General features: G+C 41.9%; 1 protein-coding gene across 1 annotated transcript in view; it reads right to left on the bottom strand.

Annotated features, from left to right (window-relative positions):
• Positions 1-514: 514 nt before the first annotated feature.
• Positions 515-20,149, bottom strand: part of RAP2A (RAP2A, member of RAS oncogene family) — a 39,386-nt gene continuing 19,751 nt past the window's right edge. Inside the window, exon 2 of the mRNA XM_047755979.1 lies at positions 515-4,398. Coding sequence (XP_047611935.1) covers positions 4,161-4,398 — 238 coding nt within the window. The 3' untranslated portion in view covers positions 515-4,160. The remainder of the gene's footprint in view (positions 4,399-20,149) is intronic.

The raw sequence follows: 20,149 nt of genomic DNA, 5'->3' as shown, positions 1-20,149 counted from the left end.
ACCGAACAAGCAGGCCCTACAGCCCTACTAAACAGCAACCTCCAGCTTCTGGCACCCTAAAATCCACAAGACCTAAACAAAAAAGACAGCCCCAAGCCATCACTAGAAGGACACTGATACATTTTAGTGATACTAGCACTGCCATAAAGCAACTGCTAATTAATGTTAATTATCTAGAACAATTCTGTGAACATAAGCATTGAGATTTCAAATCAGCCAGCTACCATTAAAACATATAAAAAATTACTTACGAAGGTAAGTTTATAGTTGTACTTGCTGATTTAAAGACCTTTCTCGTGTTATTTTTATTTTTGAAGGGTATGAAAATATAATCTACTAACCTTTTTTAAACGAAGAATTCTGTTTAATTCAGCTTGATCATTTCTGTAAGAAGAGTGTTAAATTCATTCTATGGCAATTTTTAGTTTGTTAAAAAAATGTATATATTTAATACATTTCACTCGTAAACATGTACAAAACAACAATGGAAAAAAAAAGTCCAGAGGAGATTTCATTAAATAAATTTATTTGTTAAAATAATTTAACTCCAAATACAACTGTTGAATTTGCATTGAGTTATAACTACAATTCATGTTTTAATTGAAATGTCAAGGTTTAACAACTGACATTGTTACGAAACAATAAACTGCTGTTCACTTTTAAATGGTCAGTTGTATTAGAGCTCAACAATTAACTGTGAACTATATTTATCTCTGGGAAACCCCAAATCAATAATGATAAGTCTGTTTCCAAAACCCACTGCAGTCATTCTTGAAACCCTGATCAAGATTTAACAGATGCACAATGACACATTAATTAAAAAAAAAAAAGACCCCCATAGTCTTGAACATTTGATTGGCTAAGGAGACAGTTAAAGCTTAGAAGTGCTAACACAAGAAGACTACTGAGAAGAACAACAAACAACACGAAAAAGCGAAACAAACAAACAAAGAAACCAATGGCAACAAGCAAGATAAGCATTTTCCTGTTCAGACACACAGACAACACTCCCACAGGACAACTCTTGAAAACAAACAGCAGACATCCTTAGGCCACATTTCTTTATACAGAAAAGCAAATATCAGTAGTTTTATCACAGAAAAGGGATGGCAACTGTAGCGATTAGAGTCAGAAGTTCAGTTCTAATTCTACAAACCAAAGTTGAAAATCATCAAAGCACCTTTCAATCATTTAAGGAAGATTTTATGTAACACTTTTGATCAGATGCTGGCTTGTTTTGTGGAAGTTGAGCAAAATGAAAAGCATCAGTTACCATCACTATCACAGCTTAAAAGAACCCCCAAAATTTGCAACACAGAACAACGACAACAACAGCAACAAAACCTTTAAAAATGCCTTTGTATAAAACGTGACAAAACAAAACAAAAAAAAGGAAACCTTATCTGAATAGCTAAAGAAAAAGCGGGTCTTTGGATCAAACCATAACATTTTTAAGGCATGTTAGAAAAACTTTCACTTATCTAGCTGCTAGTCTGACCAGGGCAAAAAATAAATAGTGACACGAGATCACCAACTTTCAGCCACTATTATTTCATGTGCCAACAAATTTATTCTTCCTCTTCTTGAGCGTTGTATCAACATCTCAACAAACACATTCATTCAAGCTGAGTTATAGTCATACCAGATGAAATACCAGCAGTGAAATACATGCCGGGTTTCCACGTTTCTGGGTAACTTGGCTGCGCTCTCGCTGGAGGTGGAGGGCTGTGAGGAAACACTGATCAGACACCCGAACCAGTTACTGACATCTTTACAGTCAAAAACCGCCTGTCTGTCGGACACAAACACTTTGATCTAAAACCCAAATTTGTAGATAATCCTTTCCACCTTAAATCGTGCCACATCTTTCATATTAACTTATTTTTCTTGTCTGCATAGCAATCCACAATGTAAAACAGTAGAACTTTTATAGATGTTTCAAATACGTAGTCTTAGTTGTCATCAATTGCTATTAAATATGGAATTCTAAAATCCAGAATCAGTCCGAGAAGTTAGAGGCGTCAAAACTCAAACAATGCACGAACAAATATTTCAGCTAAGAGTCTCGCTTCCCGAATGTGATTTCTCTACATGATTGAGTCAAATCACCTTTTACATGATGAAATTTGTTTCAAAAAAATGGTTAGAACTTTTCCTTCCATAACCAAGGTGCTTCATAACTGTGGATTATATATTAAAAACAAACAAACAAAAAAACAAAAAAACCCAAAAAAACTCATCAAAGAATGCTAATATTCACAATTCAAAGACTTGATAACCACAGCCTGGTTTATATTCACATAGCTCTGTTTTCTCAGCTATGAAAAGTACGATCCACCTCTTTTCTCTCCTCCAACCTTAATGCCAGTTTACTAAACACTTGGGGGAAGGGGGGCTACCAATGATTTCCATAATAAACAAAAATTGCATTAAAAAAAACCAATTGAAAAGAAAAAAATGTTTTTGATACACTATATTCTGCAGTACACATTCTCAGTATAGGCAATTAGCTCTGACTTGTGCCAAATTCTTAGGAACAGTAAACACACATGCACACACAAACACACTCTTCACTCAGTTACACACGTCAGACCAGAAGTTACTTGCACAAGTGTGAAACCAACAAAATGTGGGGGCAGCATGTAGATCACAGGCTCAGTGCTATTGCAGTTCTGAAGGCCAAATTTCTCTCCAGAGGATCAGCTCAAGGTACTCTCCTTAGCCTCTGTAACTCTGAAGTTAGATGAAAACCCTTCTGCACTTGATTGTAAAACTTAACGAATAGATTTTTCCTGTGCCATTAGTCATGCAAATGATAAATACTTTACGGCTGTAAGAACCAAAAATGTCAGAACTTGAGCACCTTTTCAAAACAAAATATTCACTCTAGCTTTATTTGCCACTTCAGGAATCAGGGCAAAATTGTTATACGAGAACCTTATATATAATTCTCCAGGAAAATGAAAGATAAAGATGTTTTTTGTTTTTGTTTTTTGTCTCTTACCTTCCACTCTATAATTTATGTTCTACTTTGAAGCCCAAATTATTTCACATGGTTATTCAATGTTTTAAATGCCTGCAATAAAGCTCTGCTACAGCAAAAACTGATTTTGAAAGCAGGTTAGCCAAGAATCACACCACAACCATAGCCCTTAAAGGCAAGAAGGAATCTGCTGCTATAACGAACGGAAAAATGCTAGATATTTGTACTGTCCTGGGAGGTTTTTTTCTGCAAACGGGAACCTGTAGCTGCAACATGGCTTCGTCTTCCGTACATGGTGGTGCTAGTTCATCTACTAGAACACTTCTCGTTAGTAAGGCTAGGCAATCTCTCTTCATCACAGTTGCTTCCTTCTTGTGCAGTAAAGTAAAAGACCTTCCCTGCTTGGTTAACAAGAGAGTCGGTCTGGGGTTTCAATCCGGATCAAACCCTTGTGAGAGTCTCCATTTTCTGGGCAAAGCAGGTGGTAACACATTCTGAAGCCAGGCTGTATTTCTGACACAACCTGTTCTAACTTTCGCTCTATCAGGGACTGATGCGTGAGTTAGTTCTGTGTCACAAATTAGGATAACATCGACAATTAAGCATCGAGTCTCAAAAACAGAAAGGTGTCAGCTGAGCAAAGGATCTCTCCTCATAATGCTGCTGGCAGGTCAGCTGTTACTATCTTACTTGACACAATACATTGGTTAGAAGCACTATCTCAGTTCCTGAAATCCAGTACTCTCGTAGGAAAATATTTCTCCTTTACTTATTATTATTTTTTTTTTAAGAAGACAAAATATTTTAATTGTGAGCGGTCATAGGAATTCTTCTGGTTTCTCTCCCATGGTCATTTTCAACGGATGCCATAGTTGCGTCTGTCCCCTGGGTGACAGCGCCATCCTACGGTCCAAGGAGACCCCGCCCTGCCGAGGGACTGGCTCCGCCCTCAGCTGCAGGTGCCGGGAGCAGACCGAGGGCAGTGGTGGACACCGGGGCTGTGAAGCCAAATGTTCCTCGGGGACATCGGCGGACAATCCCTGCTCCACTCCCGACAAGGGCTGCTCCTCCCCTGGAGAGCACAGCACGCGTCCTGGGGGCTCCGCAGCCTGGCAGGCGAGGTCTGCAGCGCCCGCGACGTGGGGCAGCTCCCGACCAGGACAGCCGGCCGCGGGTGCTATTGAATGTTACAGGCGGAACAGCACGGGTCGTCCTTGTCCGGCTGCGCCGCGTAGTTCATCTGCCTCACGATTTCCGCAAAGAGTTCGTCCACCATCGTTTTACTCTTGGCAGACGTTTCCATGAAGGGGCAGCCCCACTCCTCCGCCAGGGCCCTGCCTTCGCCGGATGACACCTCCCTCTCGCTTTCCAGGTCCACCTTGTTCCCAACCAGGATGACTGGCACTTTCTCATACCTGTGGGAGAAGCGACAAAACACACAGACGTTGCAGGAGTTATCGGCACAGAGTTAAGCAGGTGGAAGGCATTTTCTCTTCTTTCACGATATTCGACTACCAATAAATACTCTCTTGAGTTGCATGAAGAATGATTTGCTCCAGTTGGCCCTAACATCTGCCTTAAGGCATTTGGAAGCAGCCTCCTCGTGGATCATAAGCAGCTTTTTCAAAAAGATGTTTTTAATTAATTATACATCTTTTAAAATCAATTTACCTTTCCAGATAGACGTGGAAAAGTAGTCTCAGAATCTCTGAAGAAATCCCCTTAGATGGATTAACGTAAACCTTTTTCGTTATGAGATGCTTACTCAAAATTTCACTTGATGAGGTAATAGCTCTACTGAGTAAACAAATAACTTATTTTATATAATCTCAGCATTTTAATGTTCTACAAGTCTATAAAACTGATGTTCGAACAGTTCCAATATAAGAAAAGAGATAGCAGAACTCATGAGGATAGACCCCACCAAGTATAACCATATTCTATCTCTTTACAAAAACCCTTACAGATGACCCTGTTGAAAGACAGCTATGGTTCTCTTCAGCCTGACATGGACTGAAACACTTTATTTTTTATTTAAAAATTTTTTTTTTTTTTTGCTTTTTAGGGCTGCACACGTGGCATATATTAGTTTCCAGGCTAGGGGTCTAATCAGAGCTACAGCTGTTGGCCTACGCCACAGCCACAGCCACGCAGGATCCGAGCCACGTCTGCGACCTATACCACGGTTCATGGCAACGCTGGATCCTTAACCCACTGAGTGAGGCTAGGGATCGAACCCACAACCTCTTGGTTCCTAGTCGGATTCTCTTCCTCTGCGCCATGATGGGCACTCCTGGACTGAGACATTTCAATCATTAGCTTCCTTTGATGTTCTCTCTTCTTTTCCTTCCTGACTAGAATCAGTGTGATACAGACTCAGTGCGTGTCCCCTCAAAATTCCTATGTTGAAGCCTAATCCCCAATGTGATAGTACTTAGGAGGCCAGGCCTCCGGGAGGTGATCAGGTCACGAATGGGATTAGTGCCCTTAGAAAAGGGACCCTAAAGAGCTCTTTTGCCCCTACAGCCATGTAAGGACACAGTGAAAAAAGGACAGTCTCTGAACTGGGGAAGCGAGCCCTCAGCAGACACTGAGTCTGCCATAGCCCTGATCTTGGGTGGACTTCCCAGCCTCTACAACCATGAGAAACAAATGCCTGCTATTTGGGCCATGCAGTCTATGGTATTTTTGTGCTGTGCATATTTATTTACTATGCTTATGTTTGTTCTAAGCAATGTTGCTAATACTCTTGCATAAAGCTATCGTTTTTACCCTAGACATCATTTTAAAAGCTTTTTGTGATTTCAGTATAAATCAATATTGTGTCTGTGTTTGTACTTTCCCCTAGCAGAATGCACCTCTAATTTATAAAGGAAGCAAAATGCAAACTGCACACAAATAGTTAACAATGCACATAAATGAACAAAAATGCACACAAATGGTAACAGTTAATTTGTTAGAAAACTACACACAGTCAGGATTTACTGAGGCAGGGTTCATACAGCGTTTTTATCACTCAGGAAACTGGGTAACAGGCTGACTGCTAATGTTAGCGACAGGAGTTCAACCAATTCATCGTCCTGTCAAGAAGGTTCTCTTCTCTCACCTTAACTGATAAAGCCAAGAGTCTCACTTTTTTCCTTTGGCACGAGATCAAACTGAGAATGGTCTCAACAAAAGGGCACGCTCCAGGCAGTGCCACTCAGCAATCTAGACACACAAACAACTTAAGCATGAGTGGGCATACAGACATCAAGCTAAGACGTGGGTATGACCATTCTGCAGGAAATGGATCTGGACAATCCCAATTTTGATCAAAGGACTTCACCTGCATTTACTGGATATCAACCGTGCCTTGGCTTTCTGATCCCAGGTCACACTGAGAGCCCTGAATAAACGACCCAAGAGTTTTTCACATCTCTGGACCCTCACATACAAACAATTACGAGGGCCCCCTGGCCTCCGGGAGGACAAGTGGCAGGAGAATGAAGCCTGCGTTACAAACATTAAAAACCAGCTGCTTCGCAGGCAAGCCTTCCTGACCTGCTGTACAGAGAAGCTTGGCAGGGAGCTGACACTGCCAGCGCCGTCAGGACAAGGTCAGTTCCTAGTCTGTTTTACCTGCTAAGATGTAACTGCATTTGGGTTTTCTTATGAGAGTAGATACAGCATGGTGCACTTTGTCGGGCGGTGATGTAACATAAATATTAATACAGTTCAGTAAAATGTACTGACTGAATTTAATGAAGTTGAAATTAATGTCAGTCTCTGTAATACTTCATGATAAAAAGGAAAGTGATATCACTTTCTATTATTAGTTCAACTGATAAATACGTTAAGGAATATTCTTTAAGTGCAGTATTATGTTTTACACATGAAGAAATATTTCTTACACGTTTAGTTAAAAACTACGCTTATGTGGATTTTCAGAACGTGTCAAAACGTCCAATCATTAACAGCTGTATAATACACCAACTCAAGAATCTGAATAAATCCTAACAGGTTCTCAGAAGGGTAACTAGAACACTGCGAACTCAGGTCCACCTGTCAGTGCATTTAGTGACTGTCGAATGAAGACTGAGTCACTCTGAGACCCTGTCCATTACAGCACACACTGAATTGTCAGCGGTCTCTTCTGAAACCCAAAGGCTAAGGACACTAGAGAAATCCAGATTAATATCCTCAGAGGAATTTAGGAGACGAAGATGTTTAGGAAGGAAAGGTGTCATGTACATTTCAGAACCCCAGACGGTGATAACTCTGCGTGTCTTTCTGCTACCGCCACCACGGGAGATAGGATGTGGACACGGCTTCCAGGCCGCCGCCGGGAGGCTGCAGGATGGAGCAGATCATTTACGCTGCTCGCCTGTGGTTCATCTCCTCATCGGTGTAAAAGGAGTGAGAGTATCTGCTCCCACTTAACCCACAAGGCTGCGGGAGAGGACACACAAGAGACTCTAGAGAAAACCAGGTGCTGGGAAATGCAGGATGAGGTGGCTGACAGGCGACCACGGCCTCGGGAGGTGGAAGAAGCAGGAAAACCGCTGGAGGGAGGTGAGGCGCTCCTGGGGAGCTGGGGATGGACGCGGGGCAGGGGGAGGCCAGAGAGAAGGCCGTGGACTTGGGGGATGCAGCAGCCCCCTGCCATCCGCCTCCCCCACACGTGGCCCCAGGGCGGGGCTGAGCCAGGAAGGCGGGAGCGCCTCCTCCGATGGGGACACCTGCCCGAAGGCGCTGGGCTGGCCTGACAGAACCCGTCCTCCACGTGGACGGGAACTTCGGAGAAACCTGACTCTCCTTGAAGGACACGGGACAAGAGCCAACACCAGGCTGACAGCACCGAGGAGGGGGTGAGGAACCTCTGCTGCAGCAAAAACGTGTACACACACACACACACACACACACACACACACACACACACACACACACACACACACACACACACACACACACACACACACACACACACACACACACACACACCGACGCCCAGCCCAGGACACCAGTTCCACAGCTGCCTCTCTCGAAGTCCTGTGAGTTGAGAAAATCAGCCTCATCTCTTGGTTCCTCAGTTTCCTGAACGGTGAAAGGAGCAGCACTAGGTCATTTCTCTTAGAGCTTCTTAGGCTCTGAAGTTGAAAGTCGGAAGGGACACTGTGGGTCACTCCTAATCCACACAAATCATTTTACTGAGTAACTGCCAGGATCCCAGCGTGGATCTTCGCAAGAGACAGGGGTGCAGGCGGCAGGAACAGGCCAACGTGTAGGGAACACCCACCCCATCAGCTTCAGGCAGCAGAGATTTTCAACCCGGCAAGCGGAGCAGGTGCCCAGCACACTCTGCCTCCCGGGAAGGCGGAGACGCACTCAGGACCCGGCAGTTCCATCTCAGGAGGACACTGTTCAGACGCAAAAATGTGGGCTGGTGCAAACTGAGTGCTGATGGCTCTATGGAAAACTGCCTGCCGCTGCCTAAATATCTAGTAACGAACAATCGATGTGTATTTATTTACTCATCCATTTAACAAATGCTTATTTGAAAGAGCCTACTCTGCGCTAGATACTGTTCTAGGCACTTACGATACACTCAGGAACAAAACAAAGAGCTCTGCCTACAGTCTCACAGCAGAGACCGTCAAAGAAAATAAACCTAAGGACCTAAGTAAACTACTGGTACACTAAAGGGTGTTTGTACAACGGAAAAAACGCAGAGCAGGGAGGGGGCTGGGAGCACAGGCGCAATTTTAAAGGAGATGAGCAGGGTGGGCCTGGAGGGGATGGTGCACGGGAGGCAAAGGCGGGAAGGGAATGAGGGAGTTGGGGTCTGGGGAGGAGCAGTCCAGGCAGGACACGGACCAGACAGTGAGAAAGATGGTGCGAGCGAGTCATGGTCGGAGGAAGAGTCAACGGCCTGTGGGGTCCAGCTGTGTGATCGCCTGCCACTCCTGCAGCCCCAAATCCTACGGCATAGGAAATGTCTTCATTTGAGGCTACACAGAACTTTGGAATCTGGGTGGCAAAAGTGGCCTCAGAAGACAAACGTGACGCTCATGACAGGGCCAACGAGATGCCTGACGAAGACGAGGCACTTGGTTAGCAGGTGATGGCAGTGCTTTCATGCTCCGTGTTTGTAACAGTTTTGTGAGCTGTCTTCATTTTTTCCTTTTTCTGAACACACCATTTGGGAATGGAGTCAGAGACGCGAGATTCCAAAGATATTCCCTGTATGTGTTGGCGTTACGCTGATCCCCAGCGGGGTCCCAGCTTGTCCACCTGCTAACATCAGCTGGTGTCTCATCAGCACCAGCACATCCTCCTCGATAATTCCTTTGAGAGCATGACCTGGGTCATACAGTGGCTTCTGCAGCTCAAATGATTTTGTTTGTCGTCTGAGAACCAACACTTGTTTTATGAACATGAATCGCCACGATGTTTACTGTATTCACGAGCGTGATTATATAATGTATTAGGAAATAAAATTAGTTCTTTTGAGCAGCTCTGCTTAATGCACTGAATGAAACATCAGAAACAGAGGCCTGAGCATCACTTAGCTGCGGGATGTTGATGGGCTTCTCAGTGAGGCAGCTTTGTAAACACCAACACTTCAAAGGCATCTCATGTTTACTAGGGGTCTTTATGCAACGGTTCTTTTTTGCTAAGTGTCCTGATAGGGGTCTATGCCTAAGTATATTTTATTTTGGTTGGGTCTAAACTTGGCTGATGACCAAAATAACTTGAGAAATAAAAAAATACTGATTCCCAGGCCCACCTCCAGCGCTACGGAATCTCAATTTGTGGCACCAGAACCCAGAAGCCTATCGAAAAACATGTATCTCTATCCATCAGTTCTGAAGACTAGTTGTGAGGCTCAGTGGGGTTTAGGCATCCCTGAACTGACCTACTCCTCTCTGATCCCAGGCAATACTGTGTGTGTACAGTTCATGGTTTTACACTGTGGCAGGTCCAGGATCAATTCCTTGTTCCCTTCCTTCACTCATCAATGATAAGCTGTAGACACGCTGCTACACTCCGTTCCTTTAACTCCCCTTTGAGGATGCTGTATTGTCACACATTAAAAGAAGGCTGGGCTTCACAGGAATTTTTTTCAGACTGCTATCTTCTTAGGCACTTTTTTATAAGCAGGTTGAAATAAAATTCTCTTTGAATTCAGAAATGAGAATCAGGAAGATTTTCACTTACAAGGTCCTCCTGTTCAACCTTGTCCAGCCCACTGTTAAAAATCCCACCTCCTGAGAGAGTCTCAAGGCAAAAGGGTCAAAATGCCCGATGCTTTAATCATTTCCAGGACCACCTTACCAAATGGTTACATCTGAACATCTTTAGGGATGCAGAACTCGTATCTCAGGCAACCCATCTTGTGCTTTCTGTCAGTTATGTTAACAAACTCAGTGTACAAAAGTTTATCCTTGTCTGAAGAGCTGTGATTTGCAACCCCTTATCCCGCCTTCCCACAGGTTCTAGTTTTCACCCTTGAGAGAGAACACAGGAATATTTTCTCCAAAATGAAAATAGGTTCCTTTGCTCTCTCCCTGCTCAATTAAATAAGTAACACATGGTGATTTTAAAAAATCCCATGGCAATATTTAAATAGGGACAGAGGAAAATGAAAAAACATGCTTAATCTTACCTCCAGGAGAATGACTGCTCTAACTATTTTGCTGTACATCATTTCAGACCATTTTCCTATACATACCCATGTAAACACAAATGTTTATGAAAGGTGATTATATACCAATTTTATGTAGTCGCTTCAACTTCCATGTCTTACCATGGACTTTGTCATTTCGATAAGTGGTATCTATCCTATTAATGGCTAAGTAGTATTCCATTTTATAGAGTCTACACTGTAACTGTACCAAAATTTGATCACTCCTTCCTCATCAGGGCATGACGTGCTCCCCTCCGCTGAATTTTTCACCAATACCAATCTGATGAACTACACCTAGAAGTGTAACTTCTTTCTCAAAGGTATGCGTGATGTTGCATAATTTGAGTGTGTGTGTGTCCATTTGGCACACCCTTTGAACAAGAAAAATCACATTTCTAGATGATTTGTTCATGAGATTTCTACACACACATACATGCAGTCTCAACTGACATCCAGAAATTCACACTACAACCAGTAGTGCTTAAGTTTAAGAGTGCCTATTTCCCCATCCTTGGGATTGATATTTTAATCTTTCAATAAAGTATTATGGCAGCTCTAAAGAAAGAGGATGGTTTTTGGCTAGGAGCTGAAGGCTCCTACCACAGCTTGCTAGCAGGAAACATCAATACTTCCTTTAAGGATGGAAAACATAGCTAAATAAGGCTTCCCTCTTTCTCTAAAGTGACTCGTTTTGAAGTGACTAAATATTTCATCTTAAAAGGGCATTTCTGGTAATTTAGCTTGAATAATGAAAAGAAACCACAATCCTTTACTGCAAGTTTCTCTTGGTCTCAGAACGTATACCAAAGAACAGAGAGAAATGCATAAATGTAATGTAAAAATTAAGGGGACCATAATGACACTAAAAAGATATTCAGAGCTATCAGGTATACTTCATACTGATATAAGTAAAAATAATGTTTTTATAGAAATTTAGAGCTGCTCTGTACCAGAGAACAGTTTGAGGGTGAGGGGCCAATTGATCACGTCAATGCAACTCAGGCATTCTGAATGTGGTATTAAAAACCCACTTGAGAGAGAAAATATTTGTAAAAGACACATCTGGTAATGGATTGCCATCCAAAATATATCGTAAAACTCAACAATAAGAAACAAAACACCCTAACCAAATGCTGAGCAACCTTCAACCAAATGGACTGGAAACTTTCAGAAAGATACCCTACTCCAGAAGACAAAGAGGAGGCCACATCAAGAGGAAACACTGAGCAAAGAAACAAACACCCTAATTAAAAAATAGGCCAAAGGCCTGAAGAGAGACAGCTCAACGAAGGAGACATACAGATGCAAAAAAAGCCGGTGAAAAGATGCTGCATGTCACGTGTTGTCAGGGAAATTAAAGTTAAAATGGAGATACCCCCACACATCCACTGGAATGGCCAAAATCTGGGACACGGACAACATCAAATGCTGGCGAGGATGTGGATGGAGCACCAGGCACGCTCCCTCATTCTCGGTGGGAAGGTCAAATGGGAAGAAACGGAAGGCGGTTCCGGGGTTTCTTAGAAAACGGCACATACTCTTCCCAGACAACCCAGCAAGCCTTGGTATCGACCCACCGAAACGGAATACCTACGGATACATAAAACCTGCACATGGATGGACAGAGCAGCTGTATCCACAACTGCCCAAACCTGGAAGCAACCAAGGTGTGCTTCAGTAGGAGAACGGATAACTAAACTGTGGTCCATCCAATGAAACAGCATTCCGCGTTCAAAAGAAATGACCTATCACGCCATGAAAAGATAGGTAGGAAATTTAAATGCACATTATTAAGTGAAAGGAACCAATCTGAAACAGCTACATGCATACCGTCTGGTTTCAACTACATGACATTTTGGAAAAGGCAAAACTATGGAGACAGTTAAAAGATCAGAAGTTGGTTGTCAGAAGGAGGTGGGGGTGGGAGGGAGGATGAACAGGTGGAGTGCAGAGGATTTTTAGGGCTGTGAAAATACTCTTCATGATCCCATCGCGACGGATACAGGTTATTAACCCTCTGCCCACATCCACATAATGTAAGACCAAGAGTTACGAAGGTAAACTACTCACTCTGGGTGATTATGAGGTGTCAGTGTAGGTTCATCAGTCTTGGGGGGGGGGGGGATGCTGCTCACGGGGGAAGCTATGCGTGTGTGTGGTCAGAGGCTGTGTGGGAAACCTCTGCACTGTCTCCACTGCATGAACCTTAAACTTCTCTAAAGAAATAAAGTCCTTAAAAAAAAATGCTACTTGAGAGTCCAGCTATAAATGTAATAAAATTCTTTGAGTAATTACAAAAATAAAAAAAATTTTAAACCACTACTTGAGGACTGGTGTAGCCAAGGTGGCTTACATCCATAAGTCTTTACATTCCACCAGGAAAAACTCAGGACCAAAAAATTACACAAAGCACCTACCAATGAACTCCGAAAAGTAAAGCCGGCAGGTTAAGGGGGAGCGCCAATGCCGGGAGAGAAGACCTACAGAGAGGCTGAGTTTCCTGGTTTGTCTCGTTTCTCTTGGGGCCCTGAGCTGAGAGGGTAGGCACTTGGTGGTAGGCACTCAGCCAAAACTCTGGGAGAAATTCTATCTTTCTACCCAGAATATCAGGGGTATTCTCACAGGATCCCTGTGAGCTGGAGTATGTGTGTGTGTGTGGGGGGGGAATCCTCCCATTTGTTCCTGTTTTTCCTTTCACAGCTCACCTCCAGTGGGCTCCTAGCAGAGCTGGGGAGGTGAGCAGTGTCTAACAGCTAAGGTTTCGTTAGAAATTTCTGATTAGAACTGAGAAAAGGGCTTCTTAAGGTCTGTAAAGGATGAGAGAAATCTCTAGTTATTTTTCTTCTCTTTTCTCTGCCATCTTTGCTGGAAAATGACCTCAACTGCAAGAACTCTGTAGCAGTGCAGAAGGATATCAACCAATGTTATCTAACTAGTGTTTATAAAACACTATATTCCATAAAGGAAGACTATATATTCTTTTCAAGTGCACCTGGAATATTCGCTAAAAATTAGTAACAGAAAGATATCTAGGAAATCTTAAAATATTCAGAAACTGAAGCAGAGACTTCTTTTTTTTTTTTCTGGTCACACATGCAGCAGCTTGAAATGGGATCTCAGTCCCTGGACCAGGCATCGAACCCAGGCCACAGAGGTGAAAGTGCCAAATCCTAACCACTAGACCACCAGGCAACTCCCCTGAACCATACACTTCTAAACAATCCATGGGTCAAAGACGACATCATAAAAAATTACAAAACATTAATTGAATGAAAATGAAAACAATATATCAAAATCTGTGGGATGTAATTAAAGCACTGCACTGAGGGAAATTATAGCATTAAATGTTTATATTTGAAAAGCAAAAAGGTCTCAAATCAATGACCTATGCTGTCTTAAGAAACTAGAAAAATGCACCAACATAAGTCCAAATTAAGCAGAAGAAATAATAAAGAACAAAAATAAAGGAAATTAAACACAAAAACTATACAGAAAATCAACAAAACTAAAAATCTTTTCTTTGAGACCAATGAAATTGATAAACTTTTAGCCAGATTAAGAAAAAAAAAAAGATGACACAAATTAACAAAATCAGCAAAAAGAAACTTACTGTAGATTCTGTAGACATTAAGAGAATATGCTCCTGAAACAGAGACTTAGATGAAACACACCAGTTCTTTGAAGCAAACAATTTACTCACGTGATGCCGATTATGCTCCCTCCCAGGGGCGACAATGGCTCTCCAATACCGACCGTGTCATTTCTAAACCCTCTCTTCAGCTTCTTTAGGTATCTAAACTTTAGCCCTTCACATCTAATTCAACCTCTTCTCCCACAATTTTCCAAAGAGAACCTTCTGTCCTAAATCGTTTCTTTGTTCTTGATGGTTTTCTAACTAGTGATCCCTGCCAATCAAATCCCAACTACTGCTCAAAGCTCAGGTCAGATTTCATCAGGAGTTCCCTAGCGGTCTAGTGCTCAGGACTTGGCACTGTCACTGCTGTGGCCTGGGTACAATCTCCGGTCTAGGAACTGAGATCCCACATCAAGCTGCTCCCCAGCCAAAAAAAAAAAAAAAAGCTTAGGTCAAATTTCATCTCTTTTAAAATCTTCCCTTACTTTAATAGACAGCTCATTTATCTGAATTCTTATTTACTTTTTATATCAGTAAGACTCTGGGGTTCGTAGGTTTTCATTAATTTATTTCTTGAGTATCTACTAGGCACTGTGAGAGAGACTCGGAATATAAAATGAGTAAAATCCTCAGAGCTTATGTTCCACTTGAAGGAAACACTATAAACAATCCATAAAATGAGAGATTGTGATCACTGTCTCGAAGAAAACTGATTAACATCCAGTGCCTCGGGCAGGCCAGCATCACACGAGGTGATCGCAGAAAGCATCTACAGGGAGATGAAAGTAAACAGAGACTCGAGCACTGAGAGTCGAGTCAGCCATGGGGAGAAAAAGAGGCATCAAAGATTTTAGAAAGAAGACAATGCAAAAGGCAGGCAGCGGCAAGGGGCTAGGCTTGCCCAAGGAACCAAAAGGAGACCTCGAGGTTACAGCATCAAGAGCACCAGCAAGGAAAGCGGGAGGGGTGACTGAGAAGGACCTGAAGCCACTATTCTAGGGAGAGGACAAAATCACGGAAGGTCTCCCGGCCGGCAAGTTAGCGGGTGTGTGTACTGAGAGATCAGCACGGCGCACACACACAAAATGCCCTTTAGCGGCACAACAGAGGCAGGAAGATGGTCAGAGGACTGCAGCGCTCCAGGCAGAGTCAGGGTGACTTGAACTGGGATGATGGCAAGGGCAGTGGACAGAAAGAAAGCTTCAAAGAGATTTGGGAGGCAGCACCAACAAACACATGATGGCAGACTGGTTGAAGAAGAGAGCAGACAGTGGTTTTGACAAAAAAGGAGAAATCGGTCATGATTCATAGATAAACTATTGCCTTTACAAGCAGTACAGTTCCTAGCTCATGACTAGGAACCCAAAACACCAAAGGGGAACAACCATGTTTCAAACGATCTCAGTTATCAAATCACTACTTCTTACTTTTAGTCTATCAATCTCTTAGCTTAAAATGTGATGATGTTTCTCTTGCAGGAGTGGCTTATTTTCCTAAAGAAGTTTAATTTTCTAAGTATCCTACTCAGGTTATTCACTTGGTGTTTACCTTACTATTATTCCTGGATTTCTACTGATCCTTTACTGATTACTTTGGAGATGTATACTGTTTCCAGACACAAGCTTTTTTTTTTTTTTGTCTTTTGTCTTTGTTGTTGTTGTTGTTGTTGTTGCTATTTCTTGGGCCGCTCCCACGGCATATGGAGGTTCCCAGGCTAGGGGTCCAATCGGAGCTGTAGCCACCGGCCTACGCCAGAGCCACAGCAACGCGGGATCCGAGCCGCGTCTGCAACCTACACCACAGCTCACGGCAACGCCGGATCGTTAACCCACTGAGCAAGGGCAGGGACCGAACCCGCCACCTCATGGTTCCTAGTCGGATTCGTTAACCACTGCGCCACGACGGGAACTCCCCAGACACAAACTTTTACTATGTAAAATAAAAATCATTTGCCACTCAAACGTTCCCTTGTGGAATTACTGCCAATAGAGAAAGAATAAGATTTTCACCTTTTGCTTTTACCAAACATTTGGACATGATGTTTATTTCTAAAAGCTTGTGAATGATAGTGACCCAACACTATAAATGTACTTTTTTTTTTTAGCTCTTTCCAAATTATTATTTTAGTCAAGTCTTTAAAAGTCTCAGAAAAACATGACATCAATCAACAAGAAGCCTCAAACACTTTTCGATCGGAGGGACAGTATGAAGAAATAAAAGCTTGTAGGTTCTTCTAGGAAGTAAAAGTAACTATTGTGTTATATTTCTCTATATGGTCTTTTCAGCCATTTTAGGATTCAAATTTCAGGACAATTTTCTAAATATCCTCCTCAGGCCATTAAAAAAAAAGTTAAGTCTGGAAAATTCTAGTATTTCAGGGAGTGGGGCAGAAGAGAAGAGGAGGCTGAACTGGTAAAGCAGTCACTGCTCTGGCTTCATCTAGGGAAAAGGTGAACGGTACCCAATTTGCCCAAAGACGACTGAAGATTACTCAACCAATTCCTTGAAAACTACACACTCTCACAAATCATCTCATTTGAAATAAATCATCTAAATATCTGATTCATCAGTTGTTATTCTATGCACCATGCTTTTCGTGTCAAGTGTAAGAACTCTTTTGTCTAGCCCAAGATCTGAAGGTTTTCTCTAAATGTTTCATATTTTTTCGTTTTACGTTTAAATCATGATTCATTTTCAGTTTTTGTTAAGATGTGGGGTGTAGTTTAAGCATATCTAATTGCTCCAGTTTTTTGTTGAAAAGGCTATCCTTCCTCCACTGAATTATCAAGTAACAGAAATAAGTCTAATAAAAACCATAAAAGACCTTTACAATGATAATTACAAAACAGTGCTTAGAGAAATTAAAGAAGACCTAAATAAAGAGAAGAATGTCCTGAATTTACTGATTAAAAGATTCAGTAAAGATTAACATGTCAGTTCTCCACAACTGACTCATGGGTTCCATGCAATTTTAGTCAAAATGACAGGCGGTTTTTTGGTAACTCATGTGGTAACTGACAAATGGTTTTTGGAAATGCGAAGAATTCTACGGAAATGCAAAATATCTAGAATAGCCAAAGCAAATCTGCGGACAAAAACAAAGCCTGAGTATTAGATACTGGATATCAGGACTTAATTACAAAGCTATAATACAGTGTGGTTTAGACATGAGGAGAAATAGAAAAATGGAACAGAAAAGAAGGCCTAAAAACAGACCACACAAAAAGATCTGCCTGATTTATGACAAAGGTACACCTACAATTCACTGGGGAGATGGTCATTTAATTAAACAGCACTAGGTTTACTGGATATCCATATGTGGAAAGAAAAAGGAGCCCTCTATTTCACACCACTTGTACAGACTGAAGATGAATCATAGAATAAAAGTCAGAAAATAAACCTTCTAGAATAAATATGAAGGATAAACCTTCATAACCTCGGAGTGGAGAAAGATGTATCAACTTTGACACAATAAAGAACTCACCATAAAAGAAAAGATTACTAAACTCGACTTCATTACAATTAAGAACTTACTGCTCATTGAAAGAAACTATTAAGGAGTTCCCACGGTGGCTCACTGGGTTAAGAACCCGACAGAGTATCTAAGAGGATGCGGGTTCCATCCCCCGCCTCACTCAGTGAGTTAAGAATCTGGCACTGCCACAAGCTGCAGAGTAGGTCAAAAATGTTGCTCGGTTCTGGTGTTGCTGTGGCTGTAGCACAGGCTGGGCAGCTGCAGCTCTGTTTCAACCCCTACTCTGGGAACTTCATATGCTGCAGGTACAGCCATAAAAAGAAAAAAAAAAAGAAACTATGAAGTGAAAAGGTAAAGACTGGGAAAAGGTATCTGCAATATACATACATAACAATGGACTTCTACCCAAAATGTATAGAACTTCTACAAAGCGTAAGAAAAAAAACAATTTTTAAGTGGACAAAACACTTGAGTAGGTTTGTTTTTTTTTTTTTTTGGTCTTTTGACCTTTTAGGGCTGCACCCACGGCACATGGAGGTTCCCAGGCTAGGGGGTCTAATAAGAGCTGTTGCTGCCGGCCTACACCACAGCTCACGCCAACACTGGATCCCTTAATCCACTGAGCGAGGCCAGGGATCGAACCCACAACCTTATGGTTCCTAGTCGGATTCGTTTCCGCTGTGCCACGACGGGAACACCCCCTTTTTTTGAGTAGGTTATTTCTTAAAAGAAGATCTGAAAGCATTAAGCACATGAAAAAGTGTTCATCATTATACATCGGGGAGACAAAAGCTAAAGTCAAAATGAGGTACCACTAAAATCTTAGCAATTAAAAAAGACTGACGATATCAAATGTTGACCAGGATGTGGAACGACTGAAACTCTTTTTGGGGGAAGAGTAATTCAGTACGACTACTATGGAAGATCCTTTGGCGGTACAGCTGACCCTTGAACAACTCGAGGTGAATGTGCAGACGAGGTATAGTTGGCCCTCCTTACCTCTGGTTCCCCCCCAGACTGTGTAGGACTGTAGCATGAACTACTGAAAAACATCTGCGTATAAATGGACCCGCACCGTTCACACCCATAGTGGTTCAAGGGTCAACTGTATTTACTAGTGCTGAACTCATGCAGTCATAACCCAATAATTCTACTCCGAGGTATACACCAAGAAACAGTGTACATATATGCAGCAAAAGATATGTACTAGAATGTTCACGGTGGTGTTATGCACGATAGCCCCTGCCTAGAAACTACCCAAACACCCATCATGGAATAATGAAATCAAAGTATATCCATACAAGCAGATGACTGTACCTCAATGAAGAACGAACTACTGCTATAAGCGATAGGGATGAAAGTCACAAAGAGGATGCGGGATGGTCAAGTCAGAAGCCTAACAACAGACGAGACCAACCTGTGCTGGTCTTTGAGCACGGAAGTGATGGGGTGAGACATCAGGGACCCTGCCGTGCTGCCTGAAATGTGTGTCCTACATCTTTATCTGGGACTTGACTACCTGGAGTAGGCATCTAGCTTTCTACCTAAGATTTCTATACTTTCCTACGTAAATGTTATTCCTCAATAAAAAAAATAAATTGAAACAGGAAAAGAACCAAGAAGGAAGATAATTATCAACATGATTTCCCCACTGAAAGAGGAAGAGTAAAATAACCTTCAAGACAAACTGAGTGAGCATGCGTGCTGGCTAAAGGGGTATAAACCACAGAAAGTGCATGATTAAGTCGATCAGTTAGTTTATTACTCAGCCGAATACTACTAATCCATTTAAAATCGCCACCCAATCCTAAGTTGTTTATTTTCAAAACCAACTAAAGACTGCAAGCATGAGGATTGTACTCTAGAAAGCGTTTTTGGAAATAAAAACGGTAATAACTCTGAACGTTTTCTTCACTATCTGGTCTATAAATTGTATCTATCTGACCACAGTTCTTTTCAGACATGTCAAGTAGCCACAGTATGCTGGAGTACTTCAAATATCCGTGTTAGAAATAAAAAAAATATAATGATGACTATATTCAATCTGGCTTTTTATTAGAAATGAAGATTATCCACCCCAGGAATGTGTCACATGTGAGGAAGTGTTTTCAACAAAAACCTTAAGCCCTGTCATTTAGAAACAAAATGCAAAAATATCTGAAAAAAAAACAAAACAAAACAGGTGATTCTCTCTTTTTTAAAAAAAAACCCACAATATCCAACTTATACGAAGTAAGGCAGAAGAAAGCAGCTGCTGGCCCACATTTGATACTGTAATATGCAGCTGAATTTCAGTCTGAATTTTAATGTATATTCAGTCACCAAATAATCTGTCTACAAAGTATGCATCTTCTTACATCATGTGAAGAGCAGGGACCATTCAAGCTT

The sequence above is a fragment of the Phacochoerus africanus genome, chromosome 13, assembly GCF_016906955.1.
Source record: "Phacochoerus africanus isolate WHEZ1 chromosome 13, ROS_Pafr_v1, whole genome shotgun sequence".
In the NCBI taxonomy this organism is placed as follows: Eukaryota; Metazoa; Chordata; class Mammalia; order Artiodactyla; family Suidae; genus Phacochoerus; species Phacochoerus africanus.
The sequence above is the reverse complement of the archived record's forward strand: the minus strand, read 5'-3'. Positions and strand labels throughout refer to the sequence as shown.